General features: G+C 37.0%; 3 protein-coding genes across 3 annotated transcripts in view; 2 read left to right on the forward strand and 1 right to left on the reverse strand.

Annotated features, from left to right (window-relative positions):
* Nucleotides 1–545: 545 nt before the first annotated feature.
* On the reverse strand, nucleotides 546–2,058 carry LOC133847631 (uncharacterized). The gene is made up of 2 exons (XM_062282798.1): nucleotides 1,613–2,058; nucleotides 546–1,277 (listed from the first exon to the last, which is right to left on the reverse strand). Exons 1-2 carry the CDS (start codon nucleotides 1,950–1,952, stop codon nucleotides 586–588), a joined length of 1,032 nt encoding a protein of 343 aa, XP_062138782.1. The 5' UTR covers nucleotides 1,953–2,058; the 3' UTR covers nucleotides 546–585.
* Nucleotides 2,059–2,751: 693 nt separating this feature from the next.
* Nucleotides 2,752–7,699, forward strand: LOC133847039 (histidine--tRNA ligase). The gene is given in 6 exon segments (XM_062281784.1): nucleotides 2,752–2,894; nucleotides 5,707–5,922; nucleotides 5,984–6,082; nucleotides 6,084–6,413; nucleotides 6,474–7,115; nucleotides 7,190–7,699. Coding segments are annotated over 6 exon segments (1,584 nt in total). The 5' UTR covers nucleotides 2,752–2,801; the 3' UTR covers nucleotides 7,394–7,699.
* LOC133847040 (paxillin-B) overlaps nucleotides 2,753–21,499 on the forward strand; it is a 78,151-nt gene continuing 59,404 nt past the window's right edge. Inside the window, exons 1-2 of the mRNA XM_062281787.1 lie at nucleotides 2,753–2,894; nucleotides 7,820–8,078. Coding sequence (XP_062137771.1) covers nucleotides 7,884–8,078 — 195 coding nt within the window. The 5' untranslated portion in view covers nucleotides 2,753–2,894; nucleotides 7,820–7,883. The remainder of the gene's footprint in view (nucleotides 2,895–7,819; nucleotides 8,079–21,499) is intronic.

Consider the following 21,499-nt stretch of genomic DNA (forward strand, 5'->3'; position numbering starts at 1 on the left):
TTTCTATTGTGGTTGTTGTTATACTAGCGTACAAACCTATGTGTGTGCATTTTATTTGACTAACTAACTGTTCTTTATCGAATACGTCAGAGTCTGTTGTTGGCAAATTCACGCACAGTGGAAGAGTGGAAGAGCGAGAGCGAGAGAGAGTGAGAAAGAGCGAAAAATAAAAATATGAGCTGCGCGCACTGAGCAGCAAAACGAAACTAACTTTGACGATAAAAAGCTGCAAACTAAGCAAAGTCTGTGTGTGTGTGTGTGTGTGAGTGAGTTAGAATGTGTGTGTGAGGGTAAAGAGAAGCTTGCCGCGAGCTTAATAAACAGCTGTGAAATTATGAGCCCCATATTAGCATACTTCCAACAAACTTAGGCTAAGCTTGAGTACTTTTGCAAATAATTAAACAAATTGCGTCAATTGCTGTCAAATCACTTAAATTTTGGCTTTAATTTGTGTCAGATTCTAAAAAGAAAGGAAAAGTAATTCATCGTGTGTTCACTTTTAACGCCAACAATATTAAAATATCTCCCCCAGACTGCAAAGTGCATTATTTTCTTTTTTTTCTTTTGAGTTTTCTTTCGATAGTCTCAACGCCAACGTCCCATGGGTCCCGCTACCTTAACCGTATATTTCATCGAACGCCGCTTCGACTTCATCTGCTGCTCCTGTTCGATCATTTTGAGCGCCGCTGGACCCAAAGCCACATACGGCATATTTGGATCGGGTGTCGTATGCTCGGGCAGCGAGCCACGCGGCATGCGCTGGAAGTTTGGCAACGGCGCATTCTTCTTTTCGTGCGCGAGATCAGTGTAGCCAAGTTTGCGTCGCTGCTGCGGTGTTATCTTATTGCAGTGGCACAACTGATGTATGTGCAACGCTCGCTCCAAGTCAAAGTAGCGATCACAGAATTTACACTGTTTGGATGTAGCCCTCGCTGGTGGCGGTGAAATTGCAGTGTTGCTATCGCGTGGTCGACGAGCGCGAAAACGCACCTTAAAATCATCATCGTGAGTGCGTCGATGGGCGCCGAGCAGCGACTTGATGTGGAAACGAGCGCCACACGAGCTGCAGCTGTAGGTGGGCTTGTGCATATGCTTGATGCTCATGTGGCTGCGATTGCGACGATTGATCCCGTGACCGCCCATCGCCAGATGCTTCTCGAACTCATCCTGAAGAGCGCCACGCAACGTTGTCTCCTCATCATCGTCGTCGTCTTCGTCGTTCTCGGCGAGAAAATCGCGTGGCGACAAACCGTTGCGACGAGGAGACTGCACAAAATCTACAAAAAAAAAGAAAGACGTATGTACTGTAATTGCATCAGAAATTCTCAAGCTGTACATTAACATATACATCACAGTGGTATGTTACGAGTGTGGGCTTAACAGAGCTGTTAAATATCAAAGCTGTTAAATTAAAAATGTTTTTTGTATATAAGCGTAATAGCGAAATTAAGGATTCAACAGCAAAAATTGTTATTTTGATTCTATAAGCCTTAGTTATAAAGTAAATTTGATCTGCTTGCGAATTGCACAAAACCTGACAAAAATAGTTATAATACCCTTCTTCAGGGGGTATAAAGTCCTGAATAGTGTTCCCTACAATATTTGTACTCACTTGGTATGGTTGGCACTTTAAGGCGTGGCAGTTTTGCCTCCTCCTCTTTTAGCTTCATCTCGGACGAATGCTTGCCAAGCCTCAACGCCGTGCGTCCGCGATTAAATCCGCCTCCAATGCTGCCGCCATCGTCACTGCTGCGTTGACCGCGACGTCGAATGGCGCGTGTGGCGCTTGGCGTGAAGCGATTTGATTCCGATAGGTATTTCAACTTACGTTCGATACCTTTGCGCAAGCTCACTTTGCTATCGCCATCGGCATCGTTATCGTCCTTGTCAAATGTTGGCAATTTAATGTTGTTACGCTGCTGTTGCATTGTTATTTTGTTGTTTTGTTTCATTTTCGAGTAATTATGGATATCTGAGTGCACTTCAGTTCATTAAATAAAAGTTAATATTTTGTAAAAATTTCGTTTAGTTTGTACTACTTTCACAACACGTTAAGTATAAACTATGTGATTGCAAATGCAACGCATATTTCAATTTTCATTTGAAAAAGAAAACCTAACTGTTTCAGTGTTGAGCAACGTTGAATTAGTAATGCGAGTTCATACTAAAACACATAGGTGGCGCTGCTCGCAGTGTATGCAGCAATGCTGCTCTTGAATGCCCAAAGCAAAGCAAAGTAATCTACTTCAAATAAATGAATTATTATTAAATCAGAAATTTTGCTATAATTAATTAGAAAATAAGTCTTTAAAATTAAATTCTTATGTATGGCTAGCAATAAATGCTGTTGTCAACGTGTATCATTACGTATGCGCTACGTTGGTCTTTTTTGCGTTCCGCAAAGTGAGAAGTGTTTGGTATATTACATATTTTTGGTATATTAAATACTTCTTGAAACCTAATGTTTCAATTGCTTTTGCGGTGTATTTTAACTTGTTAAATTTAAGATTTTTTTTTGTACCGCGAACATAGCTAGAAAGGCATTACTAAACCAAATGTAGTGTTAAATTTTATGACATTAAATAGTGCATTTTGTAGAAAAAAGATTGCGGTCACGCTGGCATTCAGCTTATTTACGCTGGCCGCGTGCATTTTTTTTGGCAGCCCACAATAAAGTAAAATTGCAAACCGCGGGAAGGTAACAAAAAGCTTGCGATTACATATTTGCAATTGAGTCCAATTGTTGTGTAGAGTGTGAGTGTTACTGTTTTATTATAAGTTAGTGCTGTGGCTATTGGAATATGAGTGATACGCGTGAACAGATTTTGGAGCAAATTAAATTACAAGGCGATCTCGTGCGTCAGCTGAAAGCATCGAAGGAGTCTAAAGAGAAGGTCAGTACAAACTCACACATACACCTGCACACGCAATGGGTACATCATACATACAAGCACACACATCTATGCATGCAAAACAACAGCGCTTCAACATACACACCTAATAAATGCAATTATCCAAAGGTCTATATTTCCATACACATGCATTTCAATACGTAAGCGTGTGTGTGTGTGCAATGCTTTTCTCTTAACCCCCAAAAAAAATCCTGTTGCACATTCGCAATTTAAAGTATGTATTTCATCAGCCAGCCACACTTTATGTATTTGGTATTTTATGTATGTACGTAATCCGTATTTGTAAAAAAAAAACAACAATCACACAGAATCCCAAAGCACGCAACATGACACATTCGTTTTGCGTTTCCCGCTCTCTTCTTCGCTCTTCTCTGCTGCGTTGGCAGGTTCATTATTGAATTTTACATTAGAGTAACTCCTCTCTCTGTCTCTGTCTATCTCTCTCTTTCTTAGCTCTGTAATTAGATTGCATGCACATAATGGAGAGCTTAATTGGCAACAACAACAACAACAAGAGAACTTTCACATTCAAGCGCTGCTGTTGTTGTTGTTGCTGTCTCTGTTGCTCTTGTAATATTTATACGCTCTGCAAATCAAAGTTTTTTTTTTTTTTTGTTGGTCTCTTCGACAGTCGAGTCGAGTCGTCAGTTGGAACTTTAAACACACATAAATCACAAAGAGCTTTTTTTATACCCTTCACTTTAAAAAAATGTGAAAAAGAGTCTATTAAACTTGTGGATGTCCATTAAGCATATATATTCTGAATCAATATCAAAAGAAATATCAATTCAGCTTTTAACGCCTAGATATTAGCAACTGTAAATTATAGGGACATTGAACTTCATGTGCACAAGTTTATTTTAAAATATTTCAGTTTTTTTTTTTTCGTTTCTATAATAAAAATAACTCAAAAAATCATATTTGGTATGTATAGTGACGTTTTAAATGCATTCTACAAATTTTAAAAGGATGACTTCTCAATTGTAGAGGATATCCAGGGAAGCTTTTAAGACACACAAATCAGCCAGATTCTTGTAAGCTTGCGCTTAAATTCCTTTACTAGAGCATAATTGGTTATTGTCATACAGTCATAAATTTCCTTGAAACATTAAAAACAAAATTGAAAATGAAAATGAAGTATTATGGAGTATATCAAATTAAATTATTAATTCAAAGTTTATCAAAGAACTTTAGACCAACATATTATATAATGTAGGGTCTATTAGAGTCAGTACATACCCAAAGCATTAACCAACACAAAGTAAAGGGTCTATTGCAGTCAAAGCTTTAATTTTTTTCTGCTGTCATTGCCTGTTCACTCACTCACCTCTCCACTTCCATCTCTATCTCTATCTCTGCAAACTCCGTTGTTTTTGCCCCTTTTTAAATGGTCGTTGTTTGATTGTTGTTGGTTGTTGTTGCTGTGCTCATGACCGACTGACTGGCCAAGCAAGAGGCATAGCTCTATTGCTGTTGCTGTTGCTGAAACCGGCTTTGCAACCAACTGACGACGCTATTCCATCACTCTGTGTTTGTGTGTGTGTGTGTGTGTGTATGTAAGCAACATTTAAGCCGAATTGTTCGAATAAATTGTATATTTAATGCGTTCATTGCATTCAAGAGCGCGTTCAGATCAGCTGTTGTTGCGCCTTGACAACAGTTGCAAACCTATCGAGGTGTATCGATAATTCAAAACGGGTTTCTTTTCTTAATTATTGTTTAACAAAATCAGAGCTACACAATGAATGAATCATATGCTTAAATATTTGCAGAGACACCATTTATTTTAGTTATTTTTGTATATGCTTTGAATAAATTACAGTGATTAAGTAGATGATGCGAACTAGTGCATTTGAAACTAGTTCGGAACTAGTTCACAGATATAAGCTTAGGCTAGAGGCTAGGAAGCAGTGTGAGATGTCCTTGAACTTGCCACAAGTGGTGGCAAGGTCGTCGCGTCTTGCTTTTTCCACCGCGTTTCCCGTTTCAGTGTTTTCAAAAATGTTTAAGTGTCAAGTGTCATATAAACGAACGCAACAAATCAACAAAAACTAAATCGGGGAAAAAAATGCAGCCGGTCAATTGAACGCAACAATTTGTTCTCCATTTTTCTTTTAAAATATTATATTAGAGCGCTTTTATTATTTTTGTAGTATTTTCTTTGTATTTGATTGGCTTTTATTTTGCATACATGCACACTCACACTGCACTTACACACACACACACACACACACACAGATACATTGGTTTTTGTACATTTAACAATTTCACTTGTTTCGTAACTAACGTTAATTAGTTTCAAAATCGCAAAAAGTTGAATAAACACTTATGAAAGCGTTAAATGCACAGAAACAAAATATATAGATCAACTTTAATCGGTTTTTTTTTATTGTTGTTGTTGTTTATTAGGTTTAAAAAGAGCAAATTGCAAAAAAGAAAGAAAAAAACAAAATTTTTTGAAAGTTGTTGCCAAAGAATTTTTTATTCGATATCGAAAATGTTGCGTTCAATTGGCCGCCAGTGGCGCTGTAGTGCTGCGTTTCAGTGCCATTGCTCGAATCCTGTTCGCCGGCAGCAGCCGCTGGCGCCATCTAGCGTCGAGCGTGCGTTCTCAACAACCGTTGGACAACAAGTCAAAGCACAACAGCAACAACAACAACAACTATTACAAGAACAACAACAACAACAACAAATGAATAAGGTTAGCATATAAGTGCACTATAAAATCCATTTGCCAAAAAAGTTAACAAAACCAATCACAATTTCTGGTGTCTCGGCCAATTTTTTATTGCAGATCGATGAGGAGGTCTCACGTCTGTTGGCCTTAAAGGCCAAACTTGGAGGCGATGCGGCGCCAACGAACCAAAAGTTTACGCTCAAAACGCCCAAGGGAACCCGTGACTATGCGCCACAGCAGATGACGTTGCGTCAAGGTGTTCTCGACAAGATCATTCAAGTCTTCAAGCGTCACGGCGGCGAAGCCATCGATACGCCCGTCTTTGAACTCAAGGTAAAGTCGGATATCGGATAATCGTATGAAATATGCATTAAATTTTGAATACTTTTTACAGGAGGTGCTAACCGGCAAATATGGCGAGGATTCGAAACTGATTTACGATCTGAAAGATCAGGGTGGCGAAATCCTATCGATGCGTTACGATCTTACCGTTCCCCCTGGCTCGCTATCTGGCCATGAACAAGATCTCCAGCATTAAACGCTATCACATTGCCAAGGTCTATCGCCGCGATAATCCAGCGATGACGCGCGGCCGCTATCGTGAGTTCTATCAATGTGATTTCGATATTGCCGGCACCTATGATCCCATGCTGGCGGATGCCGAGTGCGTGAAGATCGTGGCCGAAGTGCTCGACACGCTCGATATTGGTGACTATGTGATTAAGCTCAATCATCGCCAGCTTTTGGATGGCATGTTTGAGGCATGCGGCGTGCCAGCAAAAGATTTTCGCGCCATCTGCTCAGCAGTCGACAAGTTGGATAAGGTAACAAACTTAACATTTTCTTTCTTTTTCCTTAAAAGTAATGATTTTTCTTTTTTGCAGTCACCCTGGGAGGAGGTGCGCAAGGAGATGGTGGACGAGAAGGGTCTGGATGGCGCTGTGGCCGACAAGATTGGCGAATATGTGCGTCTCAGCGGTGGCAAGGAGCTCGTCGAACAGCTGCTCGCCGATGCCAAGCTCAAGGCGGTGCCGAATGCTGTCAAAGGCCTCGAAGGCATGCAGCTGCTGCTCAACTATTGTGGACTGTTCAATCTGGAGTCACGCGTCAGCTTTGATTTGAGTTTGGCTCGCGGCCTCGACTACTACACGGGCGTCATCTACGAGGGCGTACTTAAGGCTGAACCTGGAGCTGTTGGTTCGCCAGTGAAAGCATCGCCAGTGCTGGAGAATGGCAAACCAGTGGCGAGTGCTGCTGATCAAGGCAGTGGGACCGTTGGATCCGTTGCCGGTGGCGGACGTTATGATAATTTGGTTGGCATGTTCGATCCGCGCGGCAAAGCGGTGCCCTGTGTGGGCGTCTCCATTGGCGTGGAGCGCATCTTTGCCGTCTTGGAGGCGAAATTCGCCGCCAGCAATGTCAAGCTGCGCACCAACGATGTCGAGGTGTTTGTCGCCTCTGCCCACAAGGGACTACACGAGCAGCGGCTGCGTGTGCTCAATCAGCTCTGGGATGCTGGCATCAAGGTACGTTCTCATTTTCTGCCACAGAGTTTTAATAAGAGATTACTGAAAGCACAAGTTATTGCGATTTCTTGCAGGCGGAGCATTCGTATAAGCTGAATCCCAAGCTGTTGGCGCAACTGCAGCACTGTGAGGAGCATCAAATACCGCTGGCGATTGTCTTGGGCGATGCCGAGCTGGCCCAAGGTGTGGTCAAGCTGCGTGAAGTGAGCACGCGGCAGGAGTCCACGGTTCCATTGGCCGAGTTGGCCAACGAGATTCGCAGTCGTCTCAAGGCATAGACAGACACAAATATGTGAAGTCGCGCGCATTCGTCTGGATATTATGAAACTACAGAATGATGAATTTGACGTGTCTAATTTAATAGTGTTTTTTTATTTTGTAATAATTTTGTTCGATTTGTATTTTGCTATCATCGACACCATGTGCTACTATTATTATATGAAAACTAGGAATAAGTTATAGACAACTTATACCAAAACTGGAGACTAAAAATAAACTGCAAACGCAAAACGCATTTAAACGAAAAACAAACAAAAATGTTGAGAATTATAAAAGAAGCGAAACACATTGCGTTCTTAAGATTATGTTGAATGCATTTTTACTTGGCCAAGGGTTACGAAATTATTGCAAATAACGAACAAAATATATATGTATGTGCATATAAATTTCAAGTTTGTATGTTGCTTTTGTTGAATTCGTTGCAGCGCTTGCCGGGAGGCATTGAGCAGTATAAGGAACAACGAGCACAACAAGGAGAAGGGCCACAAAATGCCGGAAACATTGCCAGCAACGGCAACGGTGACCGCCAGCAGCATAGATTGCACGGTTGCGGTGCTTAAGGTGCCATCGCCGACGATGCAACTGCCGCAGGCGTGCAATCTGCAGAGTTTGGGCCTCATTATGGAGCCCAACAACATCAATATAGAGCTTAATCCCGCGGCAACAACCTCAACTGGCTTTAAGGTAAGTGCTGATTACTGTTTGAATAAGTGAATCTTTTGAAGACACTACTAAAAAGAATAATATAAATATTATAAAAGGGTATTTCATATGGTTAACCCAAAAACAATTCATAACTTGTTTTTCCTGTTGATCGTTGATCACTCAAAGTATTCGACAAGTGCAGCCAAAGGCTCATAAAACAATGCTGCCAATAAATTCAAAATACAATACAATAATGAAATGAAATATCAACTATATATTTAAGCACTTACTGAAATATGTTACTTTAGTTCATTCTCTGTGATCGTGTTTCGAATTTCGTACTCAGCAAGTGATCCCAATTACTCATGGAACAGTGCTGCCAATCAAGTTAAAATACTATGATAAGAAAATTCAAAATTTACTTATAGTTGTGTTAATTGCATCGACTGTATATTTATGTACTTTCTTAATAATTTATATAAGTAAAATATGTTACATTAGTTCATTCACTGTGACTGTGATTCGAATTTCGTGAAACGGTCAAAGTACTCAGCAAGTGCTGTCAATCGCTCATAAAACAATGCTGCCAATAAACTCAAAATAGAATGTGATAGTAAATTAAAACTTTATTTTAAATTGTTTTATTTGCATCGACTATACTTTTATGCAGTTACTGAATTATGTATATAACTAAAATGTGTTACTTCGGTTCGTTCGAATTTCGTGAAACGGTCAAAGTACTCAGCAAGTGCTGTCAATCGCTCATAAAACAATGCTGCCAATAAACTCAAAATAGAATGTGATAGTAAATTAAAACTTTATTTTAAATTGTTTTATTTGCATCGACTATATTTTTATGCAGTCACTGAATTATGTATTTAATCAAAATGTGTTACTTCGGTTCGTTCTCTGTGACCGTGTTCGAATTTCGTGAAACGGTCAAAGTAGGCAGCAAGTGCTGTCAATGTTTTACGGAAATGCTAGTCATATGGTTAAAACACTGAAAAGATCGATCACACATTTGACCTATCACCAAAAATTTCCCATTCTCAACCACAGGTTGATCTGACCTCAAACTCCAATTGATTGTGGTGAAGGTTTCAGCCCATTTGGCAAAAAATTCATTGCACGAGATTCCAAAATTTGAGTCAAACGAATGAACGAACTCCACACGATCGATAAGTCCGATCTTCGATCTTCTTTTTTTCTTTCATCGTTAGCTTTTGATTTTCGATCGCATCTTCGCTTTTTGTTGATTATTCTCCATCTTTGTAAATAATCGAGTTTGTCAGAAAGTTGTTGGTGCCGTATTAGATTGTGACGTATTGTATTCCTGATTCATCGATCGTATTTGATAAAAGAAAATCTTGATAAAAATTTCCAAATTCGACGATGGGAATTTTAGTTGTACTTAATATCAAAACTTGATTTGAATCGAATGCGGCTTTAACTAACTATAAAAGTTAAGTGATTCTTAATGTGTATGATTTTGTTGTAAAATTAGTAGATCACCAAAAAAAAGTGTAATATGTAAAATCATACATCAAAATTCTTTTATTAGGACGCCTATTCGAATTTTTGGAAATGCTCTTGGATAGTTTTTTTTTAGGGTTCTTTGTTAGAATTCTGTATAGTTGAAGTTCACTATACAAGTTAATTGATTCTTAGCGCATGCGGGAAAAATTATTAGGTTACCTATTTTATTGGTACTCAGTAAAATTTAAAAATATCGATACGATATCTCATATTTCTTGTTATTTGATTTTTTTTAAATAAATTATTATATGTTAAAATTGAAACCATTTTTCACATTTGCGATTTTTATATCATTTTTTTTTTAATTTTACTCTTGTGTTTATTTTAATCTTTTTGGGCTAAATATTCTGCAGTATCCCCATTAGAGGACATTCATCGGATGTTTATAATTTGTACATATTTGTATTTGGATTTGGTTATTTTTCTCTTTCGATTTCTGCTAATGGTTCTAAATCTGTAGCAATGTAATGTGTCCCCTTTTTGATGTTGCTGTTGCTGTTGCTGCTGTTCATTCCCCTGCCTCTGTTCGTTGCGTAATTTAATTATGCACACGAAAATGTCAAACGGACTCCGCGACAGCTCCTCGCAACGTTTTTTACACTCGAATTGAGTCCTGCGTCTGCGTCCCTGCCACTGATGACGGCTCGTCCAACTGATGATGATGATGATGGTGATGATGCTGCCATTGCCATTGCCATTGCCATTGCCATCGATGCTGCTCCTGTGGTCGCCGCATTTTTCATGCTTCAGTGCGTGCAATTTGACTGCGAAGCACAAAAAGGGGGTAGAGCAGGGAAGGGCAAGGAAGGGGAAAGGGAAAGGAAAGAGCGTATGCTGCCACATTCAAATGACCTAACCCAGGATGCGTTTCTGATTTTGACAGCCAGTCAGGCAGCCAGCCAGCACACTGGCTAATACAGTTTTAATATAAATTTCATTTAATTTTATTTCATTTCGTTTCGTTTGCTTTCGTTGCGAGTGTCCAACATTTTGTCGTTGTTGTTGTTGTTGCTGCTGCTGCTGCTGCTGCTGTTGCCCTTGTGTCATCCTTCGTTGTGCTCGTTGTCTTTGTCGTTGACATGTCACTGACATTACACTGCACCGTGGTACAAATGTTATTAAACGGAATACAAATTATAGTGTAAGGAAATATGAATGAAAGCAAGTAGGAAAGCTACAGTCGAGTGAATAATAACAAAACAGTGCGGTATTCATCCTAAAATATACCAAATTAATATGCACCAAAATACTAAAATATAAAACGAAGGTTATATTTGGTATATTGGTTAGTTATTGGGTATTAGTATAGTACATTTAGTTATAAAAAAACAACAAGAGATGATCGAATACATATTTTAACAACCTTTACATATTTGCTTATAAAATTACTATTAAAAGCAAATTGTTGGGCTACAGTTTTACAAATTCTTGAAATACAGAAGAAGTGCAAATGAAGAAATATGTCATCAATAAAAGAAAACGTCATTTAGTAGCTAAAAAGAATTATAAGCTTAACTATGTATTATTTATTGACATGTGAGTGGAGAAATTAAATTTTCAATTGTATCTGTATCTGAATATTTTGTAATAAATTAAATTCCTAAGTTAGTATTTGTTGTTTAGTGTTAAGTTTGTATATTTTTAGGAAAATAAATAAATAAAATTTGTAGTGCTGAACTTCATTATAAATTCAAAATACAAAAATTGCGTTACAGTAAAAAATTTAATCGGAAACTCAGTAAGTTTTTGAAATATTTAAAATACATATATGTACATACATATATTATTCACTAACTCGAAGGAGTTCAAAATGCTGTTTTAACTGAAGCTGAATTGGTTTTAAATTTCATATTTTTATCTTGTATGCTTATCTACTAGTGCAATATATTTTTTTTATTTTTTAGAAAACATTTAAAATATATTTATGGGCAACAATGTCAATAGACTTAAATGTCGCTTGATGTTTTAGTGTATATGAAATTAGAAAAATGTTGTCTTTAATTTTACCAATTAATAAAAAGATTCACAGTTGAATTTTGAATATACAAAAATATTTGAAAATATAAATAAAAAAAATTTCACCTATATCTTTAATTTATGGAAAACATTTTAAATATATTTATTGGCTACAATTTTAAAAGAATTTTAAATGACGCTTGGGGTTTATGTCGAAATGGAATTAGAAAATTGTTGTCTTTCATTTTACCAAATAATAAAATAATTCATAGCTGAATTTCCTAATACATATATTGATAAAAATATAAATAAAAGAATGCACTGTTAAATTTATTTTTTGAAAAACATTTAAAAATCTTTTCTTTAATTTTACCATTTGGCAAAAAAATTCACAGCTGAATTTGTTAATATTAATATAAATACCAATTTTTTATTTTTTGAATAATATCATTTTAGTTTCAAGTGTCGGTTGCAGCAGTATTCGCCCACTGTGCAGTGCAGTTGCCGCTTCTTTGGCCCTGCGGTGGTGGTTCGAGTAGCGGATTGGGATTTGGGTTTGGAATTGCCCTTCATAGTTGACGTCGCCCTGCAGTTTAACTCCCAATGCATGTGTGTGTGTGTGTGTGTGTGCAGTGATTTGTTCGTAGGGTGCACTTCAAAAGCGCGGCTTGTTTGTCAGCACCAGCCAGACAGACGGACGGACGGACAGAGCGATGAAGAGAGAGAGAGAAGGGTGACACACTGCGCTATTGAGGAGGGAAAGAGGGGCGAGGGGGACGCAGTCAAGCGGCCAGTTGAGTCTGATATCATTCAATGCTTCTAATTTACGGATTAATGAAGGCGCAATTTTACATATTGAAATTTTCGTTGTGCGCTCGACGATCGTGGGAAGCGATTAGTGGGCCGTGGCCGTGACAGTGCCACACAGTTGCTGCAACAGTGGCACTGCTGCATGTTGTCCTCATTCTCCCTGTTCTGTTTAAATTTCGTATGCTCTGTGGCAGTGGCATTGATGGATTGCCACATAAATTTGTGATTTGCTAAGCTTGATTTTCCAAATTTTCTTTTCGTGAAATGCAACAAACTTAATTTGTATGAATATTTATGTGTGCGTGTGTGTGTGTCTCTCTGTGTAAGTGGTGTGTGTGTGGGTCATTTGTTTGTGGTACGCTGGAGTTGGGGACCAGGGCCGGCAACAGCAACAGGGGTGCATGCGAATTGGGGTTGTCGAGTTTTGTGTAAAATTATTATTGTTTGTCGCTTTTGTTGTTGTCCTAGGTTGTGGCCGCAACATATTTGCATAATTTCAAGTGTGTCGCGTGGAGAGAGAACAACTGAGTTGTTAAACTGCGAACTTGAAGAGTGTGAGTGTGAGAGTTCACAATTTCTTTTGATTTAGAGACCATTAAAACGATGATTTCACATTGGTTAAAAGAACTTGATATGGATGAAATGATAAACAAATTCTGTAAGATCCAAATTGTTTACACCATATAATAAGGGCACACTAAATGAACTACGTAATTGTAAACAATAATAACTACATTGAAAAACTTTTTACTATATTTTATAGCGCATACTAAAAAAGACATTAAAAAAAAACTTAAATTTTCCATTTCAAAATAATAAATTAGCAAGTCTTTGAAAAAAAATAAAATTTTATAATTGGAAAAGTAATTATAAAGAACAAATTTCAGTATTCATAAATCAAATCAATTAAAAAATAAATAAATCTTAAGTCCTAATAAGAAAAATGACTTGTGAAACAATTTTAAGAAAATTTTAAACAAAAATGTCCAAGTAAATATTTTTGAAAAATAAAATAATATCATTCAAAAAGTATTTATAAAGAACAAGTTTCAATAATCAATTCAATTTAAAAAATAAAATAAATAAAAAAAACAAAATAAATGAAAAAATTTAAAAAGTATTTATAAAGAAAATGTTTTCATAATCATAAATCAACTCAATTTAAAATAAAAAACCATCTTAATGCTAAAATCGTATTTAAACAAATTATTTCAAATTGCTATAAAAATAGTGAAACAATTTTAAGAAAATTTTAAATACAAATTTCCAATCTCAAAGTAATAATGTAAATCATTCTAGGATACAAATAAATTAATTGATTTCTAAAACTCATCATAACTTCACCCACTTTGCTTCTATTACAATTTTAGCCAATGACTGTTAAAGTTCCTTCATTTTTTCATTTTCTATTACTCAGTTCAACGCCTCTGGTACAAAAAAGTAAATAGGGCAAAGAAGCGGAAGTCAGTTACTTTAGTGCAAACACTAATAATATTAATAACGATAATCGCAATGAATAGAAAAGAAGAATCTGACAATCCGATTTCAAGTCATAAATACGTAACGCTGCCATCTATCTCTCTCCCACTCTCTCTCTCTTCTGTTCGCTATGCCTATTTGATGGTTATCTTTTGACTGAATGCGTGCAAAAGAGACAGCAACATCTGTGCTGGATGGTTGAGCCTTCTCTTCCAGCCGAGCCACGCGTCGACAGTTGCTTATCTCGGGTGACCAGCGCGCCACGTGCGTTCGCATTCCCGAATGCCAAAAATTCCATTCATACACTATAGTTTTTGGCACGTATGGGTGTGTGTGTGTGTGGAAGAGAGAGGGAAAATGTGGTGCACAAATTTGCGTGCAATCGTTATTATAGACTTTGCTTGCTTGCGTTTTTAATGACTTTTTCGTTTCAGTTCTGTTTGGCAATGCATTTAATTCGATTATGATCCCTTTCCTTCTGCCGTTGCTGCCGGGGGTAGGTACAAAAGTAATTGAAACGAAACTGTAAGTGGAGCGCTGCGCTGTGCATTTCCCAGTCACATACACACACGCATTATATGTATGTGTATGCGTGTGTGTGCGGCCAAGTACAACTAATGTGGGTGTTAACGGTGTGTTAAGTGATTTTGGCATTTGTTCGAAATCGAACAATTGCAAAAGCCGCTCCGCTGCTCTCCTCTGCTCTGCTTTGTGCTGCGATAACTATCGACGTCAAACGAATGTGTCAGCACACGTTTTGCTCATATTTCAAAATGCTTCTTCGCGAGAGTTGAAAAGTTTTTCATATCCGTTTTAAAATTGCACGAAAAATCGAAATCGTAAAAGTATCGGCTTACGTTGCCGCTTACGTTCAATTACCACGTTTCAATTTTCAAACGAACTGCGTGTGAACTTTAAATAACGAATAATAATTAATGTCTTTTTTGTTTTGAGATTACAATCTTTTGCAATTTTCAATTAGAGGCTATTTGTGTTTTTAAGGGAATTCTAGTTGTAGTTAAAAATTGAAATTTCTAACAATTTTTATTATTTCGTAAAGAAAGTAAATTATGTTATATACTTCAATGGTAAATTTCTGGACTTTATTTTTATTTTTGGAAAATTCTTATAATGAATGTGTAATGTAAATTATAATGATTATGGATATTTGTATTATACAAGCTTGAGCTTTTAGCAGCAGTATGTCATTTGGGTCCCTTGTCGACTTTTGGCTAATGAAAACTAAAAACTTCAATTACGAGAGGGAAGCAGAGAAAATGCGTTTTTAAACCCAAAAATGTAAGAAAAGAAATTGTGATAGATGAGGGTATGGCAAATGCTTTTTACGGGCCACTTGTTTGTTTGTTTGTCCCTCGGCTGCTGCTGCTGCTGCTGCTGCTCTTGCTTCTAATAAACAAAGAGTTAACCGAAAAGCACAACACGCACACACATAAACACAGGGCAGCTAAGAAAATGGCAATAAATCAGTGCACACATACACACACACACACACACACACACAAACAAATACAATAATAAAGTAATGCAAAGCAAAACTAAGAGAGGGAGAGAAAGAGAGAGAGAAAGGGTTTTTTTCGATTGTTGTGTATTTGGTTGGACTTTCCATGAAATTTCCCAATGGGGTGATTATTTAAAATTGTGCAACGCATAAATATAGCAGACCAAAAGTAGACAACGGGGCAGCAGCTGTTGAAACCCGTTCATCTCCCTTTGTGTGTGTGTGTGAGATTGTAATTGCTGCCAACTTTGTGTTATCAAAGTTTTTGGTAAACACAACAACAACATTTTTACGATGTGATCCACCCGTTATCGATAACAAAATACCTAATTTAATTAGAAAAAGTGCCAAATGTTAATTTCATAATTCGCACGCACTTTGATCGTCAGCTGTTAGACTGCGAGGCTGTTGTGCTCCAAAGGCGCTGTTAACTAACAGCGATTGGCAGTTAATTTCAAGTTTTGCGGTTTTGCTTATCGACAAATTGATAAACAGCTAAGATAATAAGTATTTTTTGAGAATCTGACAATTTGCTTTAGTCAATCTTAGGCTGCAAAATTGAAATAAAAATACAAATTTACATATGTTAAATAAGCTTAAGGAGCAAGGGAGCTTTTTCATCGCGGTGCCTGTCTGTTATTAACAGAGCAGCCTGTTAACATGCCAAAACAACTGTTAGCTCAAAAATTGTCACTGTGTGCCATGTGCCTTAAATTGTAAACATATTCTTGCGAGTGCTGGAAACTGCTGCCAAAGAAATGTCGTCGTCGATCAATGAGAGCATCGAAACTGATGCAAATGATTCGCTGCACACGCTGGTGGATGAAATGGGCTACTCCAAGGAGAAGGCACGTCAAGCGTTGTCGTATGCCAACAACAATCTGGAATTGGCCGTACAATATCTGCTCGAAGGTGATGCTGCCTTAGTTGGAGCAGATGGAGCTGCTAATGTGTCGTATGCCACTCTTCAACGACGCTTCAAGCAGCTGCGTCATCAACTCTTGGACAATCCGGCCTTGAACGAATACAAGATTGCGTCATTAATGAAGGAGACTCGCACAGCGGAAGATCTGCGCGATATGGTCGACAATCATAGTGTGCAGTTTTTGTCAATGCTGCAAGAATCATCCGATGAGGAAGAGGAGCAGCGGCAGAAGAAGGCAACAACGCATAAGCGTAGCAATCGTCTCAATGTCGAAGAATAGACAATAAAAAGAATTAAAGTAAAAGGTAACTGCGTTTTGCATTTTGTTGTTGCTTATGCTGCTGCTGTTACAGACGCTGTTGTTGCTGTCGCTGCTGCTAATGGCATAACTTGTTGTTCTTGTAGCTGATGTTAGCTTCGCTGTTGTTGTTGTTCTTTGCGATGCTGTTAGCGTCGCTGCTTTTGTTGTTCTTTTTGATGCTGTTTAGCGTCGCTGCTTTCATACTCACTGTTATTAGTGCTGTCAGCGTCACTGTTGTTGTTGTTGGCGCCGGTCAAGCTACCCTTCATGCGTTCGTTTGTGCTTCTTGCGTTCCTCACTCACTTTTTTTTTTGCTTTTGCTATTGCGCTTTGTTTTGTTTTGGTTTCGGTTTTTTGGTTTTGTACTTCGGGCAGTGTCGAGCGTGTCAACCCTTTTGGTTTTTGGCCTGATGATTAATGATCGTTTTTTATTTTACTTGCTTGCTGTTTTGTACTGATTTCAATTTACCGCTAACAATGCACCCTTGCGAAATGGAAGGCTTCTTGGCTGTGTTGTCAAGTAGGCCAAATGCGTTTCATTGAAAAATTTGATTAATAATTTCAACAATTTTATATTATATGATATTCTAAGTAAAAACCAATTTTAACATACATAGTTGAAAGCATTTTTAACATAATTGAAAGCCATTCACAATTTGTTGAATTTTTATAATAAAGAAATGTATACAAAAACTATTAAAAGAACAAATTAAAAAATAGGTAAATTTCTAAATTTCTTCAAGAATTTAATATATTTTAAAGATTAATTTGTTTGTATATTGAACTAAGCAATAAGTTAAATTACGAATATATTTCAAAATAAAAATCAAACTGTTTCAACATTATTTATGGCAACACTGTGTGTTTGTTAGTGTGTCCACACTTCGTTGCGACCGCGTAGAATTGCGACTTTCTTCGTGGTTTGCTGCTGTTTCAAAATTCTAATTAATTTTGACTGCAACCGTTTGCACTGTCAACCGCAGCCAACGTTCGCCCAGCTTGGCTACGTTTAGCCTGGCTTGGCGGCTTTTGCCCGGTGTCGTTGTCAGCTCTTATCGCGGCCATTTGATCGGCGTTGCGGCGTACCGCAAAATGCGGCGACGACGACGACGTCAACGGCGACGGTGACAACCCTTGACGCGCGTAGGCGTCGCCCTATCATTTATCATGGGTGGCAAATGCCCCGCTTAAAAGTCGCTAACGTTAACTGGAAGCTTCGGCCAGAGGGGCAGTTTTTAAAGTGCATTGAGAGCAGCCAATTCGCATTGCACAGTCACAGTTAATAAATTACGTATTGAAATTGGATATCATTGTTGTTGTTGTTGTTGTTGCTTTCTTGCTTGCAGCACAATGCAACGCAATTAGAAGCGCTGTGCAGCAGCCCTGGTAGCTATGTACCTTATTTTTATTTTTTTTTGTACCCTCGTTAACATATTATGCACAAAGGCAATCAATATGTTGACAACAAGCAGCTATAATAATAATTACAATAACAACGGCGTGCGAAATTGAACTACACAAAAAGACGAAGCGAAAAGAAAAGTGATTACACATGTATGCAAAAATTTGCAAGCGCAGCAATTTAATTGCTCTGCAATTTCGTGTGTACACACTGGCGAAAAATGCAAATGAGCAAATTATAAGACGCTGCAGCCTGCAGGCCGCCTTGGCAGCCATCTTGAAATAAGACAGCCAAAAAAATGCGAAGGAAATGTTAAAATTTAATTGATTGGGTAATAAATACTTATATGATATATTTATATTTTCTTGTATTCAATATTCCATAAGTATTTATTGCTTATTATATTGAATATTCAATATAATTTATTAAAATAAATGATATCATTTATTTTTATTTTATTTACCTATTTATTGTATTAGCCAAGGTAGTTTAAAAACTTAAGAAACGCTAGTTGCGTTGCCTTTGACTTTCTTTAATTTCGTAACTTTTACAAATTTTTGTTCATGATTAATTTGGAATTAAATAAAATGTTATTTGTGTATTTTCTTCGAGATCTGCTCTTAATAACTATATTACTAATAATTAACAACTCAATTATTTACTTACCTATTAGGTTAAGATATTACGTTTTTTTTTAAAGATTTTTAAATTGAATATTTTTGTAATTATTATTTTAATTTTTGACCTATATATTATCTAAAACTGAAACTTTCAAGAAACTTATACACAAATATAAATTATGAATACTAATTAATAGCTTAACATTTTAACAAAATATGTGGATAGCTTATAATATTAAGATTATAAGTTAATAAAAGTTTATTTTAACATTTATAAATGAAATATTTTTGCTATTTTTATTTTAATTTTTTTTTAGCTATATCTCTAATCTGAAACTTTCAAGAAACTTAATTAAGTTGAAAAAAGTGTAGCACCTTTCATTTTTGTTATTCTCTAAAAAAGATAATTAAAAAGATAGATTAGCTGGTGAACTCAAGACCCAAGCGAAACCAATAGATATCCCAAAGGTAAATAAAAAATGCTCGAGCACAATGCATTTGCATATTTCTGTAGACCGAAAGGGAGACAAAGAAAGATAGAGAGAGAGAGAGAGAGAGAGTGGGAACCGCATCCTTGATTTCATTTTTTATTTGCAGAAGCGCTTAATTGTGTTAAGGGGAGCGATGTTCTCGATTCTGGCCAGCAGCTGCTGAGGGCTGCCAATTAATAGATGAGAATGGATTTGTGTAAGAAATATGCGTTGCCATTTGCATGCAGCATCGGCAACAGCCACAGCAGCAGCAGTTGTGGCAACAACGATGCGTGCCACTGACAAGCCCCGACCAGAGACAATTAGGCAATTATTTGCGCAAAGGATCAAAACCAAAACAAAAAGCATTCATTGCCAACGTCCTTCTGTCTGTGCTCTCTCTCTCTCTCTCTCTCTCTCTTCCTCTCCTTGTTGCTCGCACAGTGTGTCTCTCTTTCTTTCCTTCACTCAGTCTCTGCTGTTGTACACATCTTGTATTTTGTTGTCAGTACCATCAATTCAGCTGATTTAATGCTGTTTTGTACGACTCTTGTGTGATTACAGTTGGGGAAATGTGACTGGAAGCAGCAACAATTGCGTTAGGAAAAATGTTGCTATTCTAAAAATAACAAGTAAGAAAGTTACAGTCGAGTGTGCTCGACTATGAGATACCTGCTACCCATTTTGAAAAAAGAAAAATACTTTGCGATATTTTATTCAAAATATACCAAAATACTAAAAAATATACCAAATTGTATATTTGGTATATCGATATAGTACCACATTCAAAATATACCATAGACGACACAATATACCAGATTGAAAGCCAAAGCAACTAAGACCCCTAGTAAGAAGGCGTTTATTCCCATACAAAAGTATATTTTTAATAACTTCGACAATTTTTATCTGATCGCAACCAAATTTTCAGAGATCACGAAGACTGTAGTCATTATTATATATACCGAAATTCCGAATTCGCAACACTAGCTTAAAAATTAGGCTTGTTATTCGATTTTTCTGATTTGCGGGGGCGGAAGTGGGCGTGGCCCACTTTGAAATAAACTTGATCTGCGTGCAAATATAACAAATGCTGTCGAAAAAAAATTATAGCTCTATCGCTTATAGTCTCTGAGATCCAGTGTTTCATACGGACGGACGGACAGACGGACATGGCTATATCGTCTCGGCTGTTGACGCTGATAAAGAATATATATACTTTATAGGGCCTCCTTCTACCTGTTACATACATTTCCTGCCGGCACAAAGTTATAATACCCTTCTACCCTATGGGTAGCGGGTATATAAATTTTTAAATTGTTAAAAGAATAGGTTTCCAATAACTTGAATTTTATTTTTACATTTTATATAAAACATTTAAAAAATCTATGAAATATCAAATTTTAAAATAAAAAATTTATTAAAAATTTAACATCTTTTCAACATATTTCATTAAACAATATAAAATAAATAAAGTTTTTTATGAAAAGTTTCAGTGTTACATTTTTAAATTGCTTTCTAAAGAATTAAATAATTTTGCTATACATTTCAATAGAACTGTTACAATATTCATTAAGAATTAATTACTAATTTTTTTGTTAATTAATTCATTAATTTGTATAAAATTAAATAATTTTAAATTTGCATATTTAAGTTATAACTAGAAATATTGTACTCTCTATTAATTTTTATATTTCATTAATTTTTATAAAATTAAATAATTTTAAATTTGCATATTTAAGTTATAACTAGAAATATTGTACTCTCTATAGAGCGTGTGCCACAATCTTATTGGGAACGAAGGTGTGGCAACACTGGTTTTGTGGGAAAGCGCACAGTGTGTCGAAATTCCATAGCACCCCGTGGGTTACATTTCATATGATTTTGCTTTGTTTCGTTTGGAGTTTGCTTTTAATTGAACATAAGCAATTAGCGTGCAATTTGTTTCGCTCGCAAAAATGCTAACGGTAATCGCAGGCCATGTTTTGTATTTTTGTTTTGTTTTTTTTTGGCTCTTCTTGGCTCCCCATTCAGAGGGAAAATCGTAGCCGGGTGTTCGTTCCACGTGTGCCACGTGTTTTGGGCGGCCAAAACGCACTTGAGTAGAATTAATTTTAAATGCTGCGCTGCACGCGGCTAAGTGATTATGCCAACCCAACGAAACCCAAGCAAAACCATGCTTATATGTACATATGTATGTATGTACCATCTAGCATAGCTTCATCCATCCATTCATCCACCGGAGCAATTGCTCGCTCGCTCGCATGTTTAATTATAATTAAAAAGCCTTGGCTCATCGCTCTCCATCTCCCTCTCCCTCTCTCCCTCGTTGGCGTTGGCACTGAGACACATCTCGTTCGCTCTCTCGCTCGCACATGCTTCAAACAGAACAACAACACCATAACATAACCTGGTCCCATAAACATTAAAATGCTTAATTGAGTG

This window comes from Drosophila sulfurigaster, chromosome X, assembly GCF_023558435.1.
Source record: "Drosophila sulfurigaster albostrigata strain 15112-1811.04 chromosome X, ASM2355843v2, whole genome shotgun sequence".
Lineage (NCBI taxonomy): Eukaryota > Metazoa > Arthropoda > Insecta > Diptera > Drosophilidae > Drosophila > Drosophila sulfurigaster.

Bases quoted from the DNA above. Each gene is read 5' to 3' on its own strand.
- LOC133847631 (XM_062282798.1), bottom strand. From the start codon at position 1,952: ATGAAACAAAACAACAAAATAACAATGCAACAGCAGCGTAACAACATT. The intron at 1,278-1,612 runs GTGAGTACAAAT...TTTTTTTTGTAG, and splicing joins TAAAGTGCCAACCATACCAA to ATTTTGTGCAGTCTCCTCGT.